This window comes from Hemicordylus capensis, chromosome 2 (genome assembly GCF_027244095.1).
Source record: "Hemicordylus capensis ecotype Gifberg chromosome 2, rHemCap1.1.pri, whole genome shotgun sequence".
NCBI lineage: Eukaryota > Metazoa > Chordata > Lepidosauria > Squamata > Cordylidae > Hemicordylus > Hemicordylus capensis.
Genome location: NC_069658.1, coordinates 183,104,124 through 183,127,361, shown reverse-complemented (window position 1 = coordinate 183,127,361; position 23,238 = coordinate 183,104,124). Strand labels below are relative to the sequence as shown.

The following is a 23,238-nucleotide window of genomic DNA, read 5'->3' as shown; positions in this document are numbered from 1 at the left end:
TCTAGTTTAGCCCCGAGCCACACCAGTTCCAGGGTTTTTGTGGCCTCTGTGCAAAAGACCTGCAGTGAGGCCTTCCCTCACCACCCACACCCTGCCTCTCACTCCTACCTACCACCCACCTATATAATGGATACATGACACGTAGAACCATGCACACACCCTCTCTCCACCGGACTCTTTCCATGTGTTACATGCAAAGTTCTCTCATGTATGTAACAAACTCAAGAAACCTACAGGGAGGCACATCCCCTCCCTCATGAAGGATGAAACCCAGACACACTCGTCTGTTCATTCCCTCTTCTTCCTCTTGACTCTCCCTCCCTGCCTAGAATGGCAGACTCCAGTGAGGTTTGGCAGGCTAGCAGCCAGGTTGACTTGCCAAAGCCAGGGGAGCCTGCTTGACCACAGCTGGCTTCTCTGTTTAAAAAAAGACACCCCCCACTGCTTCTTATTGGCTGCTTTTGTTACCAGGAGCCTCTCTGTAAACTCCAGGCTCTGTAAACTGCTGAGGCCAGCTCTGGCGCTGCACCTTAAGGACAGAGCAGGCTTTTCATTTGATCTTGCATTCACAAATAAAATAAGCATTAGCTGGATTTCAGAAGCCTTCCCCCTATTCTCCGAGCGTAAGAGTTTTCGTCCGTGTTTAGTAAGCCTGTGAATAGTCCCCGTTTGTAGAGCTCCGATTCCTCACTTCTGCGGTTTGCTCTGCCTCTCAAGATCTTGTCGGATACCAGGGGGCTCCAGAAAGAGATCAACGGCCTGACTGGGAAGCTAGACCGGACTTTTGCTGTCACTGATGAGCTCGTTTTCAAGGTGAAGGTTGGGGATTCAGGGATTGGTGGGAGATGGAGGGGAGGGACTTCATTTGTCTTCCAGTAGCTAACCCCTCCACCCGTTCTTTCCATATTTATTTCTCTGTACAGGATGCCAAACGCGATGAGGCCGTGAGGAAAGCATATAAGTATTTGGCAGCCCTGCATGAGGTGAGAGATGTCTTGAAACAGTGACCTGCTATTATCATACATGCCACATACACATTCCTAGACCTTTCCAGGGCTTTTCCTAGCTGACGCTGCCTTTCCCCTTTCCCTTAGAACTGCAGTCAGCTGATCCAGACAATTGAGGATACAGGCACCATCCTGCGGGAAATCCGGGACTTAGAAGAGCAGGTGAGGCTGACTTGAGGAGGATGTGGTAGCAGGAAATACTTGTCTCTGGGGCTCCCACGTGTTGAGAGGCACGATGCCTCTCAATGCCAGGTGCTGGGGAGCAACAGCAAGAGAGAGGGCGTGCCCTCACACTTGTGGGCTTCCCAGAGGCATCTGGCGGGCCACTGTGTGAAATAGGATGCTGGACTAGAGAGGCCTTGGACCTGGTCCAGCAAGGCCATTCTTCTGTACTGTGGACAGTGCTGTCTTGCTGCCTTCTGCTTTTCTTTGTGAAATTCTGATACCTGGGGATCTCTCTGGCACCTCCCTCTTTGAAAGGCAAATACATTGTGCAGCTTCTATGCCAGGCATGGATGCCTACCCCTCTGTTTTAGTTTCCAGTCATGCTTCCCCCCCCCCTCATAATTCCCCATAACACTCCCCTTGCCACTACATCACTTGCTAAATAAAGCTTACAAATTTTGCAATAACGCCGTATGTTGGATTCAGAACAAGCCCTGTAGAGGTCTCTGCAAAGTGTACACAAATATTATGCATCTTAACCGGGTCTCTATTGCTTTGTGATTTTTCTAGCTTTGGTATGCACCTAAGCAACATAAGGAGTAAAACTTTAACTAAGCATCTTGACTTTCATTTAACAAAAAAATAGATGTCTTGTCATTAAGGCTGCAAAGGAGGTAGGAAGTGCTGGGCAGCTCAGCAGAATATCCTTTGGAGAGGAGATAGGATTTAAACAACCTGCATAGCTCTTGCTATTTCTTCACTAGCAGAAACAAAATCTATCATACCAGGAATTATTAAACCTAGGATTTTCTGTATCTTGCAACGTCTCTGCCGCTGGCCAATGATCCCTCCCAAATTAATTATTCAGTGTTATACAAATGATGTGCATTAGATTCTTAAAACTATTATTATTATTACTAAATTTAGCAGGCAAACTGTTCAGGTGTACAGGTAGGAAAAGCTTCTTTTTTAAAAAATCCCTGAACACTTGCTTTAGTATTGGGCCTAGTGTACAACAGCACCACAGCAGAATTGGACTTGGGGTCTTGACTGGCATTTGCTAGGATTTGGGGTCCATGGGGAATGCCCAGATGCAGAAAGCCTCTCACAGATAGCCCTCCAGTGTGAAAGCTGGCAGGAGCCCCTGCCTAGTCCAGCTCCTGTGCAACTGTTATTACACAAGGTAGCCTCAGCCTGCCTGTTGTTGAGACAGAGCGCCCACTCTTTCTCTGACACCCAGTCTCCATTGCACTAGCACTGATGGAGAGTCCACCCCCCTTCCCTGTCTCTTAGGTATTTGAGGGGATACAGCCTGTTGTGCTCCCAGCGCTACCCTAGCCCCCTGTGCAAAAGTAGCGGCCATGTGGGGATGCCATCCGTGCAGGCCTGCCACCCAGCAGCTCTAGACTGTGGCATGCTGGCTGCACCTTGCCTCATCCAAGGCCCAAGCAGGCACCAAAGAGAGGTGGCTTATCAAACCTCTGGTGGGCAACCATACTATAGCCAGTGGGTCACAAGTTGTGCCGGTGTGCTTCTCATACGGGTCAAAGCTCTGCCCTGTAGCCTTCTACCATTCCTCTCTCCCCTCCCCAGATTGAGAGTGAAACCAGCAAGAAAACCCTGAGCAACTTGGAGAGGATCCTCAGTGACTACCGGGCGATGAAGCAGGAAAACACGGCACTCCTCGGCCGTACCCGAGAGACGTGAAGGGCCCCAGTACTCGCCACAGAGGGCGTGTGGGGTCTGGCCTTCCTTCCATTCAGACTCTGCTGTGCCTCTAAAAAGAAGGGGCGTGGAGAATGAGCGGGGCTCATCCTGGCTCTGTCTGCATTATGAGTTGCCTAAAACCGAGCCAAAGTGCAGCACATTTCTGGGGGAAACAGATCCCTTGTGCTATCCTTCTGACACAGATTGTATCTTGGAGAAGCAGATGCGAGGGGGGTGCATTGTTTCCTCCATTTATTATTTCAAGCAAAACCCCTTATTCTCCATCCCCCCCCCTTAAAAAAAAAATCCAATAAAATCTCATTTTGTTTTTTTGCAGAGTATTGGTGCTGATTGCTAGAGACTAACTGGAAGCCTGGGGTGTATATGGGTGGTTCAGGCTGCATGGGCTCTTCCTGCCTTCCAATCTGATCCCTTGGCCGCTTCTAGTTTCAAACCTGTCCATTCTAGGTCGTATACGCACAATGAGGACAGCGACACCAAAGGGGCTGGAGAGCACCGGAAGCCTGCTTGAGACACCAGGCGCACGCCTCCCCAGCCAAGCCCTCGTGGCAGAAAGCCTGCAGCGGATCCTCTGTCCTGCAGTCACTGAGGAAACGAAGCGGGGAGAGCGGACTCTGGCGTGCCGTGGGCACTCCTTTCTGTTCTTGGCTGAGCCGTCGCCTCCCAGGCTGCGGAAGAGCCTCCTGCTCTCTGCCTGTCCAGAAGCGAATATGGATAAAGGGAGGAGCGCTGGTGGTTCTTCTTCTGGTATTCAGACTCGTCCACCGTCCACACAGCTCCCTTCATGTTCTCCACACGCACAAAGCATTTGTGTAAGCTAAGGTTGTGTCGAATGGCATTCTGTGGATTAGGAAAACTTTTGAGTGTGGCTGGGACACTGACCACTCGACCGACATTCCCCTTGACATCTGCCCTCGAACCTTCACTTTTGGTCACCTTTCTTCCTCACTCTCCACAGGTTTGCCCCTTCACTCCTTGCTGTCTCATCCTAGGGCTTCTTTATTTGGTCTTTATAGGAACAGAGGGAGCTGCCATATACTGAGTCAGACTATTGGTCCATCTCGCTCAGTATTGTCTACACAGGCTGGCAGCGGCTTTTGCAAGGTGGCAGGCAGGAATCTCTCTCAGCCCTATCTTGGCGATGCCAGGGAAGGGACTTGGAACCTTCTGCTCTTCCCAGAGCGGCTCCATCCCCTGAGGGGAATATCTTGTAGTGCTCAGACAAGTAGTCTCCCACTTAAGTGCAAACCAGGGCGGACCCTGCTTATCAAAGGGGACAATTCCTGCTTGCTAACACAAGACCATCTCTCCTCTTTTTAATCCTGTTCCACAGTGTTCTAGAAGTACATAGTCATTTAAAAAGCACTTTGCTAAAGAAATTGATAGGAACGTGCTTGGTGACGTTTACTTTGTGATCCAGGGAATAGGATATAAAGGGGGTAGCCTTGTACTGAGTCAGTTCATTGGTCTGTCTTGCCCAGGTCTTTCTACTTTGACTGGTAGCAGCTCTCCAGAACAGGGTTTCTTAACCTTGGGCCCCCAGATGTTGGACTACACCTCCCAGAATCCCCAGCCACAAAGGCCATGTCTGGAGATTCTGGGAGTTGTAGTCCAACAATATCTGGGGGCCCAAGGTTAAAAAACCCTGCTCCAGAACATCAGACACAGGTCCTTCCCGGCCATGCTACCTTAAGCTGTTTCTACTGGAGGAGTCTAGGATCTTCTGCAGGCCAACTATGTGTTCTATCACTAAGTCATAACCCTCCCAGATAATCTCTTATGCAGTGCAGAACCAAATACCTCTGTCTTGAGTTTCTTTTGCATGTGTATATCACCTTAAGCAAGTTTTAAACCTCACTTTCTTCATGCCAACGTGTCACTATCGCACTTTTTCCCCCCATGATGCCTTTCGTTTCTCTCACTCTCTTGCCTCCACCTCTGCAATTTTTCAGTCCTGATTCCCCAATCTATGGCCAGAAAAGCTGAATTTCCAAAATTCTGCAAAGTATGCAATTCACTCACTTGTGTTTTGCTTATGGTGAGAAGGGAGACAAAGGAAAGGCACCATTAAAAATGTGGTAGTGACATTTAGGCTCAAATTGGGAGTACAAAAGTTGAGGGTTTTAATGGAAGGGAAAAATACTTCCTCTCCCTCCTCTTGCCCATTTCCTTGTCTGTTCCTATTAACGTTGCCAAGTTTTGGATGAGCGCCCCCCCCCCCCCCGGCAGCCTCTCCGTCCTTCAATCCCTTTCCATATTCATTCTCCTTGGTCCCAAACTGGGATCCCCTCACCTTCCAGGTAGGAATTGTTTGCCTGTAGAAGCCAAAGTTCTTGCTGAACCACTGATAAATCTCATTCAGGCTGAGCTGCTTCTTGGGAGATTCTAGAATGGCCTGTAAATCATAGGCATGAATGGGTTAGCAGGCTGGTTGCAGAGCTCAGGTCGCCTCCAGTGAAGGCTAAAGCTGCATGGCTAAGTTCATAAAGGAGCCTTCTGTGCTCCCAATACTCGCTGCATGTGCATGACAGATACAGGGGTGGTAGTGGAGGAAAAGCAACACAAGTGCAGCATGCTTGGGGAGAACCCCACACCAGTACTTGTGCAGTTGGTTTTGAAGGCTGGATTCAGGGGCAGCCCGCAAATCTCTTTGTCTCCCTAAGCAGCTGCCCTGCCCAGCTCAAGAAATGTGCCACAGAAGATACTGGCTACAGTACATGGCGTGTGGGTGGTTGGAGTTGTGCCCCCAGCACTGTCTGTGGCATTTAAAGGGATCCAGAAGTGCGTAGCTTGCTGTTGCTTCTCAAAGTACTGAGTGACCACTTGGAGTTCTGGTGAATGGGAAAGTCCTTTTTGCAAACTTCCCCCCACCCCAAGTACTGTCTATAATACCATGACAGGTGTGAGTGGAGATCAAATTTATGCTTGGGTGTGTGGGTGCCCCCTTCAAAAAGGCCAGGCAAGTGCCCCCTTGCCCTAGGTTTAGCTTTTAATTCAGTAGGTAACCACTTGCGTATTCACATCTAACTTGTAAGATGCATTGCAAGCAGTAAAGTATGCACATAGCCACATTAAATAGATGCTACCTGCAGGCACTAGATACTTGTTGGAGGTGACTTTGTGCAGAGAGGGAAGAAGGTTCTGGCCATGGGATGGTGCTACGGCTGGAGGGGAAGGAGATGGGCAGGGTACACTGCTTTCTGGAGCATTCAATCATCGAGCCTAGTGAGCTGGTAAAAACATATCCTATAGTTGTACACAACTTCTATGGGGCTTCATATCCAACTTTAGTGCCCCTTCTTCGTTGTAACTTACCCAGCTAATGAGAGCAGCATATGTGAAGGGTGGACGGATGGTGGTGAGCCGGTAACATTCCAAGCTGTGGTTTCTCTCTGGGGTGAGGAAGGAGAACGGAGAAGATGTTATTGGGAGCCACCTTTGCATTCCCAGCCCGGTCTTATTTGGGGGCTCAGTGAGAGAGAAAGGGGCTTCAAGCTTGTGCTGAAACGTCTGCTTCTAGAGCTGTGAAGGCTCTCTCTGTAAAAGGGCACTGTACATGCTCAAGGATAGTCCTGTTGATAGCCAGGCTACCTTCTCCCAGCTAATGGGAAAGGGGCTCAGATTTTCGGATGCCCATTGGTTTCTAAAAGCCATGCTGCAGTAGCGTAGCACCAAGCCAGCCCTCAAATAAAAACGCTAAAGGTTTGTTTTACCCACCATGGACTTAAGAGGCAAAATGAAACTAACTCCACAGACCTGGTAAAAGACGATGGCTGACATCCTGACTCCATTTAACTGAGGAAGTAGCACTAACCAATCACTGCATTTCCACAAGCAGTCTTTGCAGTACCATTGTGGTAACCCAGTGTGACCACTTACATGTGGGGAACGTACAGGAAGACGACACGATGAGCCCCCAATAAGGAGTCCGTGGATAAAGAGTAACAGTCCCAGACTAAACACCTTGCCTAGGAGTGCCTCTGGTTGGGGACGTGCCAACCTATCCCTAGAGCTGCTGAGATGAGAGCAGAGTTCGACGCCTTCCATTCCCCACGGCTGCGTGTCTCACCTGAGCAGGCGTGGGCTCCGTGGCTGCTGGAGAGGCATCCTGGGTTCAGCAGCTCAACCCTTGGCCCTTTGCTCTGGCCTGGCAGGATTGCCCCTGGTGCATACATGGGTTGTGAAGAGGGCTTTGGTGCCAGCTCTGCCCGCATAACATACAGTCTCTGCTTCTCTTGTGCCAGCTAGATCACAGAGGGAAGGGGAGACGAGGACACAGAATCAGGTTCTGAATAGGCCACCCACTTTGAGTAGTGTAAGGGACTATCACATAGGCTTCTGCTGGACTATGCTGCCCTTGGTCTCCATTAACTTTGAGCAGCTGTTTTGATGTACAATCCCTGAGCTGTGAAAAGGAAAAGGGCACAGCATGAAGGTTCTCGATCCTCGTTGCTATACAGATGGCTGCAAATATGGTGGCCATCGCTGCAGAAGGCTCCAAGGTGCAGGGAGTGGAGCTTTTGCTTCCATGATAACTGTTTTCACCACTGTAGTCTTCAACGAACCACCTACTGGTGCAGTGGGGAAATGACTTGACTCGCAAGCCAGAAGTTGCTGGTTTGAATCCCCGCTGGTATGTTTCTCAGACTATGGGAAACACTTATATTGGGCAGCAGCGATATAGGGAGATGCTGAAAGGCATCATCTCATCCTGCATGGGAGGAGGCCATGGTCAACCCCTCCTGTATTCTACTAAAGACAACCACAGGGCTCTGTGGGCACCAGGAGTCAAAACTGACTTGATGGCACACTTTAGTCTGCAACTAGAGCAGTGGTTCCCAACCAGGGTTCCTCCAGATGTTGCTGAACTACAACTCCTGGCAGAAATCTGTAATTTGAATTCATAACTGTCTTTCAGGAGAGCCCTTAAAACCTATCTGTTTGGCCTGGCCTTCCAGGGTTTTTAAACTGTTTTAAATTGTTTTAAATGGTTGCCCTGGTTTTCCAGGGTTTTTAGCTGTTTGAATGTTTAAATGGTTGTATTCTGTTTTTATAGTTTTTGATTTAAATTGTTTTGTTCTTATCCTGTTGTAAACTGCCCTGAACCATTTTGGAAGGGCGGTATATAAACTGAATGAATGACTTCCACCACCCCCAACTACAATTTATTGTGGCTGGGGATGCTGGGAGTAGTAGTTCAGCAACATCTGGAGGAATCCTGCTTGGGAACAACTGAACTAGATTGTTTCCCAGCCTGGAGCTGGAGCTCGGGGTAGAGCATCTACTTTGCACCCAGGAGGTTCCAGTTTCAGTCCCTGGCATCTTCAGGTAGGGCTGGGAAAGACTCCTGCCTGAAGCCTTGGACAGCCACTGCCAGCGTACTGAGTGAGTTGGACCAATGGTTGGACGCAGGATGAGGCTGCTTCCTATGTTCCAGCTCTTGTACCCAGAGTTCTCTGAAAAACCATGCTAATATTCCCATTTCCCTGAGCAGTGACATAGGAAGCTGCCTTATACCAAGTCAGACCATTGGTCCATCTAGTTCAGTACTGTGCATACTCTTAGCTCGATCTTCAGTACCAGGCCTGCTCAACTTAGGCCCCCACAGCTGTTTTTGGACTAGTAAAGTAAAGTTGTGCCATCCAGTCAGTGTCGACTCCTGGCGACCACTGAGCCATGTGGTTTTCTTTAGCAGAATACAGGAGGGGTTTACCATTGCCTCCTCCCATGCAGGATGAGATGATGCCTCCTTTCAGCATCTTCCTGCATCACTGCTGCTCAATATAGGTGTTTCTCATAGTCTGGGAAACATACCAGCAGGGAGCTGGTCTTGTGGTAGCAAGCATGACTTGTCCACATAGCTAAGCAGGGTCTGCCCTGGTTGCATATCAATGGGAGACTTGATGTGTGAGCACTGCAAGATCTTCCCCTCGGGATGGAGCCGCTCTAGGAAGAGCATCTAGGTTTCAAGTTCCCTCCCTGGCAGCATCTCCAAGATAGGGCTGAGAGAGATTCCTGCCTGCAACCTTGGAGAAGCCGCTGCCAGTCTGTGAAGACAATACTGAGCTAGATAGACCAATGGTCTGACTCAGTATATGGCAGTTTCCTATGTTGTTCCTATGAACTGGCAACCTCTTGCTCGCTAGGCAAGTTACTTCCCCGCTACAACTCCCATAATCCCCAGCCACAGTGGCCAATAGCCAGGGATTATGGGAGTTGTAGGCCAACATCAGCAGGAGGGCCGCAGTTGAGCAGCCCTGGTCTACACAGTCTGGCAGAGGCTTCTCCAAGGTTGCAGGCAGGAGTCTCTCTTAGCTCTATCTTGGAGACACCAAGGAGAGAACCCCTAACCCTCCAAAGAGAATATCTTATAGTGTTCACATGTAGTCTCCCATTCAAATGCAAATCAGGATGGATCCTGCTTAGCAAAGGAGACCGATCATGCTTGCTTCCACAAGACCAGCTCTCCTCCTTTTTAACAAGAACTTGTGTCGAGGGCTGACTTTCAATAGATTGCTGTGAGGGAGCTGCTCTGTAATGTACGAAACCCTGACCAAGGATCAGGCCAGTTATGAATGATTTACAAGCACCAGGTTCTCCACAAATGTGCAGTGCACTACAGGCAAGAGGCAGCCACTTTCTGGCTGTGCTCTGCTCTGAGGCGGATGGCTCTCTGCACTGGGCTGCGTGGTCCAGCTATCTACAGCATTGCGGTATCATTACATATAGAGGGCGATCTGACTTAAAGGGGTTCAGTCACACTCCCACAGACAGTAACTTTGCCCCATTGGCTCCTCAGCCAAGCACATACACCAGATATCTGAACCTGTGGTTCCTCTTGTACTGAGTAGGACATTCGAGGGCTGACGCGATAGGATTTATTTTCTTTTTGGATGAGGGAGAACTGAAGATATATGGTGCCTTTATAATATTTTATTTTCAAATTTACAAGCAGAACATATTTGAGAACCAACAGGCAACAAATCTACTTATTTACTCCATTTTTATCCCACTCTTCCTCAAAGGAGCCCAGAGCAGTGACATGGTTACATCTATCCTCACAACAACCCTGTGAGGAAGGTTAGACTGAAAGATAAGTGACTGGCCTAGAGTCACTCAATGAGTGTCATGGCTGAATGGGTCCAGCTCCCCTTCAGCTATTAAAAAAAAAGCTGGTCAGCTAGTATCTACTGTAGCAATACATTTATGTCCTTAAGCTAAGGATGGTGGAGTTACAGGAGAGAAGGGCAGGCACAGAGGGTGGGGCAAAGCTGTGGAGAGCTTTAAAGGTGGGGACAAGGAAGTAGCAGGTCGAGATTTAAAGAGGGGTGTGATCCAGGAACCTCCATCCAAATCTAGCACACTCTGTAATAGGCCTGGCCTGCAAAACCCAGTCCAGCAGGGACTTGGTAAGCTTCCTGTTGTGTCTGGCTGGGTTTGCAGAAACAGAGACTATCAGACAGGTAGGTGGCAGGCCACCCTATACACACCACTGAGTTGCACTGGCTGAGTGGGTCACAAGTTCCACGGGCCTGCCCTAGAGTCACTGCAACACAGTGGCGCTGCCGTCATCCTCACTCAACGTTGTCCTTACCTGTTCTTCTAACTGGTTCACCAACTCTTCTTGCCTCTGCCACTCAGTTTCACTCCGTCTGGGCTCCCTGCACACAGCTCTGTAGGAGACAAGAAAACTCAGGCTCTCTTCGGCCCATAACCTCCAGCTGTCCCGTTTCTCCGGGGTTAATCCTAAATACCTGCTTCCTGTCCTGGACCTATCACTGTCCCAGGGAAATGCTGTTTTTGGCTTCTTCCCCGCTGACTCTCCCTGGCACAGGTGGGGGACAGGCAGCATGGGCCCCATTTCCTCCCAGCAGCCGCCGCCACCTTGGGTAAAGGAGAGGTCTCCAAGCTTTTTCCGAGGCAACTGAAACGGAAACTGAGCTCATCTGAGGGTTTCTAAGCCAAGTCTGTTCCACCAGCAGGAAGGAGAGACACCAGTGACATCATGAGGTTTCCTTTTGTCTTCTCGCAGGCAGACTTGCAGTTTAGGTTACCTCTTTCAATTCAGCCCACACTCCTCCCCGCATTGTCTAGAGCTGGAGCCAAACCCCAAGAGTCACCACAACCACTGCTAGACCCAAATTGTCTTTCCAGAGCTGGCAATGGAATCAAAGCCTTGAGCAGGTTATCAGGAAGAAGGGGGTGGAGGTGGAATTTAGGGCTGAATGTGAAGCCGGGCTCAGGACGGGGCCCTCCCTTTGACAGAGCATCTTAGACCCAGAACTGAAGAACAGCTCCAGAGCTCTGTGCCTCTCCTTGCAGTTGCTAGCACAGTTTCCGGACACTGCTGCTCACATGCTACAGGGATGTAATAGACTAATAGGGCAAGCTCGAAGGCAGGGAGCTTGATCGTCAGACAGGACAAGGGCGCTCTACCCAGATTCTGTACCCAGCTTTGGAATGAGGTAGCAGGCAGGAAAACAGTCCTACCCAACTGGGTCCTGACTGATAATCAAGCTCCCTACCTCCAACCTTGTCTTTATCTAACACACAACTGGAAATTGGGAGTGCACCTGACTCCTGAATTAGGGTAGGAGGCTTCTCTAAGGGTGAACATGTGAACTGCCCTAATATCCACCCACCTCCTTTATTTGTTTTGTTAATGCTGGGCACCAGTGTTCCCTCTAACAGGGATTCCCAGATGTTGTTGACTACAACTCCCAGAATCCCCACGCAAAAGCCACTGCAGCCGGGGATTCTGGGAGTTGTAGTCAACAACTTCTGGGAACCCCTGTTAGAGGGAACACTGCTGGGCACCAGAATCTGGCTCTTCTTCCACCTCCCATCTTGTGCATTAGTAGAATTAAGAACATAAGAACAGCCCTGCTGGATCAGGCCCAAGGCCCATCTAGTCCAGCATCCTGCTTCACACAGTGGCCCACTAGATGCCTCTGGGAAACCCACAGTCAGGAGCTGATGGCATGCCCTCTCTCCTGCGGTTGCTCCCCTGCAACTGGTATTTAGAGGCATCTTGCCTCTGAGGCTGGAGGTGGCCTATAGCCCTCAGACTAGTAGCCATTGATAGACCTCTCCTCCATTAATTTATCTAAACCCCTCTCCAGTGTCCCCTCTAACAGGGATTCCCAGATGTTGTTCACTACAACTCCCAGCATCCCCAGCTGCTATGGCCTTTGGCTGGGGATTCTGGGAGTTGTAGTCAGCCACATCTGGGAATCTCAGTTAGAGGGAACACTGTCCCTCTCCCACACAAACCCTTTCTGAACCTCTAAGCTACTTGGATAGGGAGTGCCCTACTGATAGGGAGTGCCCCATTGAATCACCACTACTGGTTCTTGGAGCTGAAGTTACAATCTGAAGATGGAACTAAGTGAGATTTAAAGGGCTAGCTTTATAAGCCAGAACCTGTGACCTAGAGCACTATCACTTCTTTTTCTCTTGACTGAGCATAAGTATTCAGATCCTATGCACTCTATCAACAGAACAGGACAAAATGCATAAGGGTTAGATTTTAGAAGCAGTGAGGAGAGAGAAATAAATAATTGGGGCAAGACTGAAGCTAGCCTGCTTCCAGATATATTCCAGATTGAATAAGAAAAAAGTTACTGTCTAAGAGCACTTCTTGTGGTTCTTTCCATATTTCATAATACCAGTCAAGGTTGCCAGACCGCCTGAAATCCAGGTCCTGCGATTCTAGTACCTGGCAAACCTGGAGGCAAAACTTGGTTAGGTAAGGGCAGAGTCTAGAGAGGAAAAGGTGGCGCTGCCAGAGGGGAGGGGGGGCAAGTCCCCTCCCCCAATAAATAGCTGACCCCCTGCATCCCCATTGCTGGATCATAAACTGGAAATAAAAAGAAGGTTGCAATCCTGAGTAAGAATGCTCAGGATGGGAGTGCTAAAATAAAAAGAAGGTTGCAATCCTAATTAAGAATACTCAAGATGGGAGTGCTAACCTAAAAGATACCATGACTTCTTTTTCAAACATAAAACTTGTGGAATTAAGTCTGCCCCCACACACATGTGTAGAAATATACTCTACCCCATTTGTGTCCCTATTAATGCTTTTCTTCTTCTTCTGGTGCTAACCACTGTAGTGGAAGCAGAGGATGGTACCTGGCTAGGGTTGCCAGCCCTCCAGGACTGGCCTGAGGTCTCCAGGATGACAGCGACATTATTATTTATATATTGCTTTTCAACAAAAGTTCTCAACGCAGTTTACATAGAGAAATAAAAATAAAGAAGATGGTTCCCTGTCCCCAAAGGGCTCACAATCTAAAAAGAAACATAAGATAGGCCCCAGCAACAACCACTGGAGGGGTGCTGTGCTGGGGCTGGATAGGGCCAGTTGCTCTCCGCCCGCTCAATAAAGAGAATCCCCACTTTTAAAAGGTATCTCTTTGCTCAATTAGTATTGTCCTGAAGGGAAAAATAAACCAACCCTGGATAAGGGGATGTTTTCTGTTTCTTAAAAAATGCTTTTAGGCCAGATTGGTGGTCATAAAATATGTCAACTCACCTTTCTTCAAATTGGTAGAAACAAGGGGTGATATTTACAGGAAGCCTCTTCCCGGGGGACCTCTCTCTGGAGCGTGGTGCTGTGAGAGGAGTCTGGTGAGCACAATCCCATTTCACCATGTTCATCCCTGAAACAGAGCCAGGCAAGAAGAAAAGGTAGAACAGGGAGCCAGCCACACCCAGGTGCACCATGTCTTCTTTCCTTGTACTTACGGTGGGAAAAGGTATGACCTGGGTTGACTGCCTGAACTTCTGGCGGCAGTAAGGACCCATGAAGCGGCAGGAAGAAGGAGGGCTGTTGACTGCTGTCTGCGAGGGCAACCTGAAAAGACCAAAGGAATGGAGGAAGAGCAGAGTGAACTTTTTTTAGAAACACGGATTGGACTATCTGCCCTAAACCACAAGGCCCCTCTACTCCACAACGGTTAATTCCTTGAGTGACGGTATATACATCTTGCTCTGAGGGGAAGAGAGAAGAGAAACAGGCTGGGGAGCTGCCACCATCCAGCTCCTTTGTCCCAGCTGAAGTGGCCTCTCCCTCCCTCCCCCAGCTGCCACCACAGAGTGACCAGAGACCATCATGCTCTGAGGGGAGGAGAGAAGAAAGAAGTGAGACTAAGGCCCATGCAAAGATGTAAATGTGTGGCTTGATATATTACCCTTTATTCACGTTTTTTGTAAACCACCTTGGGAGGTTCACCTGAAAAGCGGCATATAAATGCTAAATAAATACACGTAATAAAATAAACCCAAGACATTCCAGATATATGTCTTGACTGGACCTGAAATGGGAGTGGCTGTCAATGCTGGGGAACCGCAGGTGGCCATTTCCCCCAAATCTTTTTCCTCTGCAACCTCAAAACCAAGGTTGCCAACTGATAACCAAAAAAGAAGAACCCAGCTGAATTTTTTGCCTTGGGACTATTTGCCAGAAAAGGAATAGGCGAAGCCAGTTTGTTTAGACCCTCTCAGCTGCTTTCTTTCTTTCTTTTTTTAAGCTCTACACTATAGGATAATGGGAATACTAGGTTCAGCCATGGACACAGCAAATGTTGCTCTATGACCCCTGATGTAGTCATAGACCATAAACTGCTGAGTTTTGCTCCAAGCTTCAGCCTGAGACCTTCTGCTTCCAGGTCCCTGGCTCAAGTACGAAATTCTTTGACACTAAGCAGGGGCGGAGCCACCACTGCACAAAAGGATTCAAAGAACCCAGGCCACAGATGCAGGGGGTGTGGCCTCTTTAGCAAATAGGGCTGCACGCCCTGTTGGGAAGTAAAATTACTTTGCAAGCAGGAAGAAGCCATACCGGCCATGCTGCAAACACCGTGCTGGCCGAATTTTACTTCCAAACAGGGCACGTGGCCCTATTTGTTAACGAGGCCATGTCCCCTGCATCTGACATCAGGCACAGGGGGGCATGGTGGGGGTGCCAGGGGCCGCTGACGTCCTCACTATACCACTGACACTAAGCATTGGCAACCTTACTCAAAGCATGTTCTGAGCCTGTGCAACCCTGCTCCTTTCTTTTATTATTATTATTTATTATTTATTATTATTATTATTATTATTATTATTATTATTATTATTATTACTATTATTAATTCGATTTCTATACCGCCCTTCCAAAAATGGCTCAGGGTGGTTTACACAGAGATATAATAAATAAATAAGATGGATCCCTGTCCCCAAAGGGCTCACAGTCTAAAAAGAAACATAAGATAGGCAACAGTCACTGGAGCTACTGTGCTGGGGTGGGATAGGGCCAGTTACTCTCCCCCTGCTAAATAAAGAGAATCACCATGTTAAAAAGGTGCCTCTTTGCCCATTTAGCAGGGGTATTTCTTCTGCTTATTCCTAAATTAAGCTTAAGAGTCATTAGAGATTGTCTTAATATTTGGAAGGGAGATTCTTGTTTTAGGAGGCAGACAATTATACAGGTTTGAAAACCACTGGTTACAAACTCAAAAGGCCTTGTACCCAGTGCTCCTTTAAATCCTATAGAACAAAACAGGTTAAAATCTGTGTATTGTTATACATTTAAGTTTATAGCACTCATTGCTGAGATTTAAAAAATTATCTATAATATTTAAATTATTGGAAGCTACCCTGATTTTATCAAGAAGGGTGGGGTAAGATACTTTTAGGTCACTTTCACACGACCATGTTAAACCTGGTTAAATGACATTGACCGACATTAATGTGACTGTGTGAATCTGAGTGTGGTGGGAATCCTGGCTAAGTTCTGCAGAGTTAACCAGGATATTTGATCTAGGAACAGATCTGGACTAGTTATCCACCTGAATGCCCTGACCAGGATCCACTAATTGTTTGAACCCATGCTAAAAAAATTGTTTGGACCCCACCGCCCCACCCAATCTTGCCACCCACTAGTTCCAGCTACCATGCCCATGAGACCTAGAATTCTACTTTGGAATTTTACTACTTAGATTGCTAGTGTGTATATTCGCCATCATTCTTGGAGAACTCAGGAATCCAGGCTCTACCTGTTGGATCAGCACTGCTTGGTTCCGTTTGTCATTGGAAGTGGTTATGGGTCTCGGTTGGCTCAGCACCAATGACTGGTGGACCTGGGAAGAGGAAGGAAGCATTGCAGTTAATTTTGATGAATGGGGTAGGGTTGGCTCCAGCTTTTTGAAGGTCCTCTGGCAACTTGTCCCAGGGCCAGCTCATTGCCTTTTGCCACTTGAGCCAATGTGTCACCATGCCTGCTCTGGGCTCAAGATGGTGCTCAGCAGTCTCACATTCTGGGTGCTTCGTCTCCTCTATTTTGGACAAGCTTGGTGCTGAGAGACGTTTTGGTCAAGCTTGGTGTGGGAGAGAGAGTGAGGAAGCTTGAGCAGCAGCAGAGGTGAGGAGAGGCCTGTGGGCGAAGCTGCCACTAGATGCACCGGCCACTAGATGCAAGCAGCAGTGTGGGCTGGAGGGTAGAGCATTCCTGGAAGGTGAAGCTGGCAAGGGGAACAAGGGGTTGTGTGGGAGCCAGTGGGGTCGGGGGAAGGACAGCCAAGGAGAAAAAGCCCAGATTGGGGCAGCAGTGATGAGGTGGGGGGTGACAACAGTAAGCAGGTGAAGTGCCACCCATGGCGGGGCAGAGCACCTGCACTTACTACCCTGTGGCACATTAGCCACCTGAGGCCATTGCCTCATGTGGCCTCATGGGGAGACACCCCTGATTTGCCCAGGAAGACTCCTTAACCATCAGGGGAATCATCGGGGGAAGTGAAAGCAAAGCCAGTAAGAGGTGGAAAAGAGCGGGACAGTGACCATAGTACGATCAAATTCAGCATACATGTGGGGAGAGAATCACCAAGGAAGTCTAACAGGGACACTTTGAATTTCAGAAGAGGAAACTTCTCCAAACTGAGGAGCATGGTGAAAAGAAAGCTGAAAGGGAAAATCAGGAGAATCACTTCACTCCAGAATACATGGAGTTTACTCAAAGCCACAATACTAGAAGCACAGTTAGATTATATACCTAAAGGGAGGAAAGGTACCACTAAGTCCAGGAGGATGCCAGCATGGCTAACAGGCAGGGGCGTAACTACTATTAGGCAAGGGGAGGCGGCTGCCTGGGGGCCCCCACGCCTCGAGGGGCCCCCCAGAGGCAAGTCACATGACTATATATTGTGAAGTGTGTGTGTGTATCAGCGAGGGGCCCATTTTAAACTTTTGTCTCTGGGCCCACTCCAGCCTTGTTACACCCTTGCTAACAGGTAATGTCAAGGAAGCCATAATAGGAAAGAAGACTTCCTTCAGAAATTGGAAGGCCTGCCCAAATGAGGAGAACAGAAAGGAACACAAACTCTGGCAAAAGAAATGCAAGGTGACAATAAGGGAGGCAAAAAGAGAGTTTAAGGAACATTTAGCTAAAAGCATCAAAGGGAATAACAAAAACTTCTTTAAACACATCAGATGCAGGAAACCTGCCAGGCAGGGAGGTTGGACCGTTAGATAATGAGGGAGTGTAAGGGATTATTAAGGTTGCAGAGAAGCTAAATGAGTTCTTTGCGTCTGTCTTCACGGCAGAGGATACTGAGCATATACCTGTTCCTGAAACAGGCTTTTCGAGGATGGAGGCTAAAGAACTGAGTCAGATAGAAGTGACAAGAGATGATGTTCTAAACTGTCTGGAAAAACGGAAAACTAGCAAATCGCCAGGGCTGGATGGCATCCATCCAAGAATCCTCAAAGAACTCAAATGTGAAATTGCCAACCTCCTTGCTAAAATATATAACTTATCCCTGCAATCAGGCTCTGTACCAGAGGACTGGAAAGTAGCAAATGTAACACCGATTTTCAAAAAGGGAACCAGGGGCGATTCGGGAAATTACAGGCTGGTTAGCTTAATGTCTGTTCCAGGCAAATTGATGAAAAGCATCCTCAAGGATGATATTGTAAAGCACATAGAACAACAGGCCCTGCTGGGAGAGAACCAGCATGGCTTCTGCAAAGGTAAATCTTGCCTCACAAACCTTTTGGGGTTATTTGAGAGTGTCAACAAGTGTGTGGATCAAGGTGATCTAGTTGACATAGCATACCGGGACTTCCAAAAAGCTTTTAACAAAGTTCCTCATCAAAGACTTCTAAGAAAATTTAGCTGTCATGGGATAAGGGGACAGGTTCATGTATGGATCGCTAACTGGTTGAAGGACAGGAAACAGAGGGTAGGGATAAATGGAGAGTTTTCACAATGGAGTGAAGTAAGAAGTGGGGTCCCCCAGGGATCTGTTCTGGGACCTGTGCTTTTCAATTTATTCATAAATGATCTAGAAGTAGGGGTAAGCAGTGAGGTAGCCAAATTTGCAGATTATACCAAACTCTTTCAGGCAGTGAAATCCAAAATGGATTGTCAAGAGTTCCAAAGGGATCTCTCCAAACTGTGTGAATGTGGATGGCAAATGTGGTTCAATGTTGGCAAGTGATGCACATTGGGACAAAAAAACCCAAATTCAAGTATATGCTGATGGGATCTGAGCTGTTGGTGACTGACCAGGAGAGGGATCTTGGGGTCATGGACAGCTCGTTGAAAGTGTCGACTCAATGTGTGGCAGCTGTGAAAAAGGCCAATTCCATGCTAGGGATCATTAGGAAGGGGACTGAAAATAAGACTGCTAATACTATAATGCTCTTATACAAAACTATGGTGCGGCCACACCTGGAGTACTGCATACAATTCTGGTCATCACATCTAAAAAAGGACATTGTAGAACTGGAAAAGGTGCAGAAGAGGGCAACCAAGATGATCAGGGGCCTAGAGCACCTTTCTTACGAGGCAAGGCTACAACACCTGGGGATATTTTTATTTTTTAAAAATTGTTAAATTTATATACCGCCTTTCATTAAAGCAATCCCAAGGCGGTTTAGAAAAAAGACGACTGTGGGGAGACATGATAGAGGTCTGTAAAATCATGCATGGTGTGGAGAAAGTGGAGAGAGAGAAATTCTTCTCCCTCTCAGATAACACTAGAACCAGGGGTCATCCCATGAAATTGATTGCCAGGAAATTTAGGACCAGAAAATGGAAGTATTTTTTCACACAACGTATCAACCATGTGTGGAATTCTCTGTCACAAGAACTGGTCACAACCAACAACCTGGATGGCTTTAAGTGGGGATTTGGATAAACATGGAGGAGAGGTCGCTCAACAGCTACTAATTGGAGGGCTATAGGCCACCTCCAGCCTCAAAGGAAAGATGCCTCTGAATACCAGTTACAGGGGAATAACAGCAGGAGAGAGGCCATGCCCTCTACTCCTGCCTGTAGGCTTCCAGCGGCATCATTCCAGTGCGGTGTAGTGGTTAGAGTGCCAGGCAAGGACCGGGGAGACCCGAGTTCAAATCCCCATTCAGCCATGAAACTAGCTGGGTGACTCTGGGACAGTCACTTCTCTCTCAGCCTAACCTACTTCAAAGGGTTGTTGTGAGGAGAAACTTAAGTATGTAGTACAACGCTCTGGGCTCCTTGAAGGAAGAACGGGATATAACATGTAAAATAATAATAAATAATAATAATCTGGTGGGCCACTGTGTGAAACAGGATGCTGGACTAGACGGGCCTTGGGCCTGATCCAGCAGGGCTGTTCTTATGAGAGAGCCACAGGAATTGAGGGATTGTTCCCAGAAGCCATCATGGGAGCCTCTGGGGCTTACTCTCTGTTGGTGTTGGCAAGTCCAGTCTGGGTGGACTCAGCAGAGAATGAGAGCGGGAGAGAGAGAGCGTGTGCAAAGATACCAGCACTGATGCTCAGTTGGTCGACCACAGCAAGCAACTGCCTGACCTTGACACCCTTTGACACCAGCTATTAATTGAAGGTTGTTTTCCCGGAACTTACTTGTTGCTTGGATGGTGTCACTTGGATCACCACCGATGGCCGGTTCTGGTTGCTTCTTCTCAAACTGGGCTGCAACAGGCTCTTGGGAGATGGAGAAGAGGATGGCGAGGAGCCAGGCATCGGGAATGGGGAATATCTGGAATCAAATCCCACCAAGTTCATTGAAAGAAACCCATCTTTTCTTTGCAGCTTGGAGCCCCAACGGCCTAGCTAGGCAAAGAAGTCTTACAAGCTCCTGAAAGATGTTCAGGCTTGGGCTTTGATAATAATGCATGGGGTGGGGGCGCGGGGGGCACAGTTTCGGGGCCTCTCCCCCACCACACACATTTTGAGTCAAAAGTTCTCAGCAGATAACTTCTAGCTCAGCCTTAGATACAAGAAACTTGCAAGAGGCTGTTTCAAAAGAAAACACAGCTACCAGGATTCTGTGGGTGAGCCCTAAAAGACCATTGCACAGAAAGATCTCGGAGTGTCATCCAGCTCCATTAATTAATAGGAACTGTGCCCTGGTTTTAATGAGGATGGATGACCTGCCAAATCTCCCTGAGAGTCAGGACAGAGCCTGGGAGCCAGTGGCACTCTTACCCCTGGACTTCGTGGCCAAAGTCCAGGGCCTCCACACCCCTGCGGACCCCAAATCCTCCTTAGTCTGTCCTGGGTGTTGTGGTCACCACTGGCCCACACTGCACCAGGCAAACGAGTGTGATTATGACCTGTGTCAGGTGCTTTAGAGTGGGGAAAGAAACATATGGGATGGGAATATGTTAAGTTGCATGTTAAAATGTTTCTGCAACTGCATATTTGCATCAATATACTCCACGTGTTAAAAATACTGTGTTAAAAATCCTCTGTAGGGGGATGATGCTTAACTTGCAGCAGGAAGGGGGCCTCCAAAGGCCTTTAGGTCCAGGCTCCAAAACTACCTAAGTGCACTTCTGCTGGGACCTCAAGGTAGCACCCCTCTGAGCACAGTCTGGAAGTTCTAAACGATTTTTTAAAAATAATTTTTTAATAAAAATTAAAAAAATTTAAGCCTCTTCTATTTGCTCTCCAGAGCAGGAGAATTCATTGAATTGAACTGAATTGAATTCAAAGGGGCCTGGCTCTATCCAACTGCCCTCTCCCCCCACCGCCTCCAATGCCAATGGATAACCAGAGCTGCAGCATGTCATAGAAATTTCCCATTATGCCACACATTGCATCATCATAGAACTTGCAAAAGGAATGTGGTCACACACAGTTTCTCTAGGTATACCACAATGAGCAAAGTCAGACTTCACATTCATATTTCAGTGAGCAAAGTCAGACTTCTACACAACCATGCCAGCCATCTTGTCAGGCTAGAGCAGGACTACAGCATTCTTTGAAAAGTAGTCAACTTTGATCAGATAAAACCATCTATGAAGGTAAAAAATGTCAGTTGCAAGTCTGAGCCAGAGCAGATCTGGAATCTCATCTGACTGGGCTCACTTTTATTACTGGGCAGAACCTCCTGACAGGGTGCACAATTCTGAATTCACTACTGAACATGGACATTCATATTAGGCCAATGCATAACTTGTCTAGCCCACACCTTCAGCCTCTGAATGCCTTGATGCAGAAAATGAAGAAATGTCAGCATCTCACTTTGCACCTCATGGTGTGATTATTTTCAGACCAATCATCAACAAATTGTCCTCGATTCTGATTTCGTCTCAAAGTCGCCAGTAAGGACCTAGTTCTGATTTGACTTGCTTTTGTCAGGGTGGCCATCCATTGAGAGGATGAACTTTAAGGGCTTTTAACTCAGTCAGGAGTTGTGTGCTCTTATAACACCTGGAGCAAGTGGTCACTGAGTGGCACTGCACCTGCAAAGCTGTAAATCACCTTTTCTGCATGGAAAAGTGTCTGAGGGCAAACAAATAGTTGTAGCTCTGAAAAGTATATCTGCTACAAACATGTCTCTGCTTTTACTATAAACTATCTGGAAGTCATACTTCCAGAGTAATAGCATCTACTACTGTAACTGTCTTGGAGCCCTTCCAATGGGTCTTGTACAAATCAATTCCAAAGGCTTGAGGTCACACAGGTCTCTCACCAGGATGCCGTACATATATTGGTGGAACTTTGTCATTGTAAAGACAATTGCCAGAAAGTCTTTTTCAATCTGTGCATAATTTTTCTGATTGCATAAACGCCTTTGAAGAATAAGTTGCTTCTGTTGAAAAATACATGTCCCTAAGCCATTTTTTGATACATCAGCCTAGCTGCTCTGCTGAGTATCTCTGCATAGGAGCTCCTGTGATGGCCTGCTTGAGTATGCCCAGGCTATCCTGCTGTTCTTGTCCCCATTGCCACAGGACATCATTCTGCAACATTCTCAGTGGCACAGTCAAACTATTCACAATGTCCTTTGTCAGGAGTGTCTGAAGACAATTTTTGTCTACTGGTGGGAGCATCCTGTTGAGGGATTCCACCTTGTCTTTGTCAGGTTTGACACCATCATTTGAGAAGATATGGCCCACGTACTTAATATTCTCTAGCAAAAACTGTATTTTGTTCTTATTCAACTTACTACCTTTCTGCTGTGCTCTTGCCACACTTGTTCAAGATAGACTCCCGCTCCTCTATGGTTGCAGCTGTGATTATCAAGTCCTCTGCAATAATACAAATGCCTACAATATCACCAAAACACTCATGATGATTCTTCTAAAATTGTTCACTGTCTGATCTGATACCAAAGGAAGTCTGCAAACCTATCGGGCATGCTACCGCAAGTTTCCAGGGCTTTGTCCCTTATGCAGTGAAGCATAACTAAATAAGTTTCACTAAGCCTCTGCTTTAGTGACTTCCAAAATAATAGCTTATGTCTCTTTCCCCATCTCCTCTACTCTTTCCCCAACATTTCCAAAAAAGGGCAATGCTGTTGGAGATCTGAAATGCTTCATAATCAGTTATTGGCAAAACTGCACTCTCTTGTCCAAGTAGATGGTGACCACAGAGAGAAACAGGTCAGCTTCTTACACCGTGCACGTCTTTCTAGTGGGTGGGTTCCACGGGCGCACCCCACTTTTGCATGTCCCTTTAGCTTCTGCTCTCCAAGTTAGCATCAGCGCAGACAGGATGGTTTATGAAGTCGCTTTTTTAATAAACTAGAACCAACGCAGAACTAATTTGCAGATAGGGAGACCCAGGAACAGCCTCCAGCCCCAACAGCACACAGAAATTAACATTTAATTTAATTTAATTTATCCGCACTCTCCCGAAACTTGCGACGCCCGCGCCACCGATACCCGGCGCTGAGAAGCAGGGAGGTCCCGCTCCGTTCCTCTCTCGAAGGAACAACAGAGCGGCGCCTCTCTGCTTCCCAATCCCAGCAGCCACATAACCGGAACGGATGGGAATGCAGAGAGCGCGCAACAGCGCTCGGAGGCGCTGTAAAGCAGGAAGCCCTCCGCGCGCGCCACTGA

The 23,238-nt window shown here is 47.8% G+C and overlaps 2 protein-coding genes across 4 annotated transcripts in view; one reads left to right on the top strand and one right to left on the bottom strand.

Moving 5' to 3' along the window:
• Positions 1-3,215, top strand: part of CCDC22 (coiled-coil domain containing 22) — a 23,141-nt gene extending 19,926 nt beyond the window's left edge. For all 3 annotated transcript variants that reach the window (XM_053292885.1, XM_053292884.1, XM_053292883.1), the window contains exons 15-18: positions 718-813; positions 924-983; positions 1,095-1,169; positions 2,766-3,215. In XM_053292885.1, coding sequence (XP_053148860.1) covers positions 718-813; positions 924-983; positions 1,095-1,169; positions 2,766-2,879 — 345 coding nt within the window. In that variant the 3' untranslated portion in view covers positions 2,880-3,215. The remainder of the gene's footprint in view (positions 1-717; positions 814-923; positions 984-1,094; positions 1,170-2,765) is intronic.
• On the bottom strand, positions 3,117-23,238 carry LOC128343581 (forkhead box protein P4-like). The gene is made up of 11 exons (XM_053292886.1): positions 23,027-23,238; positions 22,347-22,425; positions 19,790-19,925; positions 15,941-16,024; positions 13,647-13,755; positions 13,435-13,561; positions 10,495-10,573; positions 6,970-7,144; positions 6,216-6,292; positions 5,194-5,295; positions 3,117-3,740 (listed from the first exon to the last, which is right to left on the bottom strand). The coding sequence occupies exons 3-11, from the start codon at positions 19,907-19,909 to the stop codon at positions 3,483-3,485; spliced, it is 1,131 nt and encodes a 376-aa protein (XP_053148861.1). The 5' UTR covers positions 19,910-19,925; positions 22,347-22,425; positions 23,027-23,238; the 3' UTR covers positions 3,117-3,482.

Bases quoted from the DNA above. Each gene is read 5' to 3' on its own strand.
- LOC128343581 (XM_053292886.1), bottom strand. From the start codon at position 19,909: ATGCCTGGCTCCTCGCCATCCTCTTCTCCATCTCCCAAGAGCCTGTTG. The intron at 5,296-6,215 runs GTAAGTTACAAC...TATGATTTACAG, and splicing joins ATGCTGCTCTCATTAGCTGG to GCCATTCTAGAATCTCCCAA. The intron at 3,741-5,193 runs GTGAGGGGATCC...CCTAATCCACAG, and splicing joins AAACAATTCCTACCTGGAAG to AATGCCATTCGACACAACCT.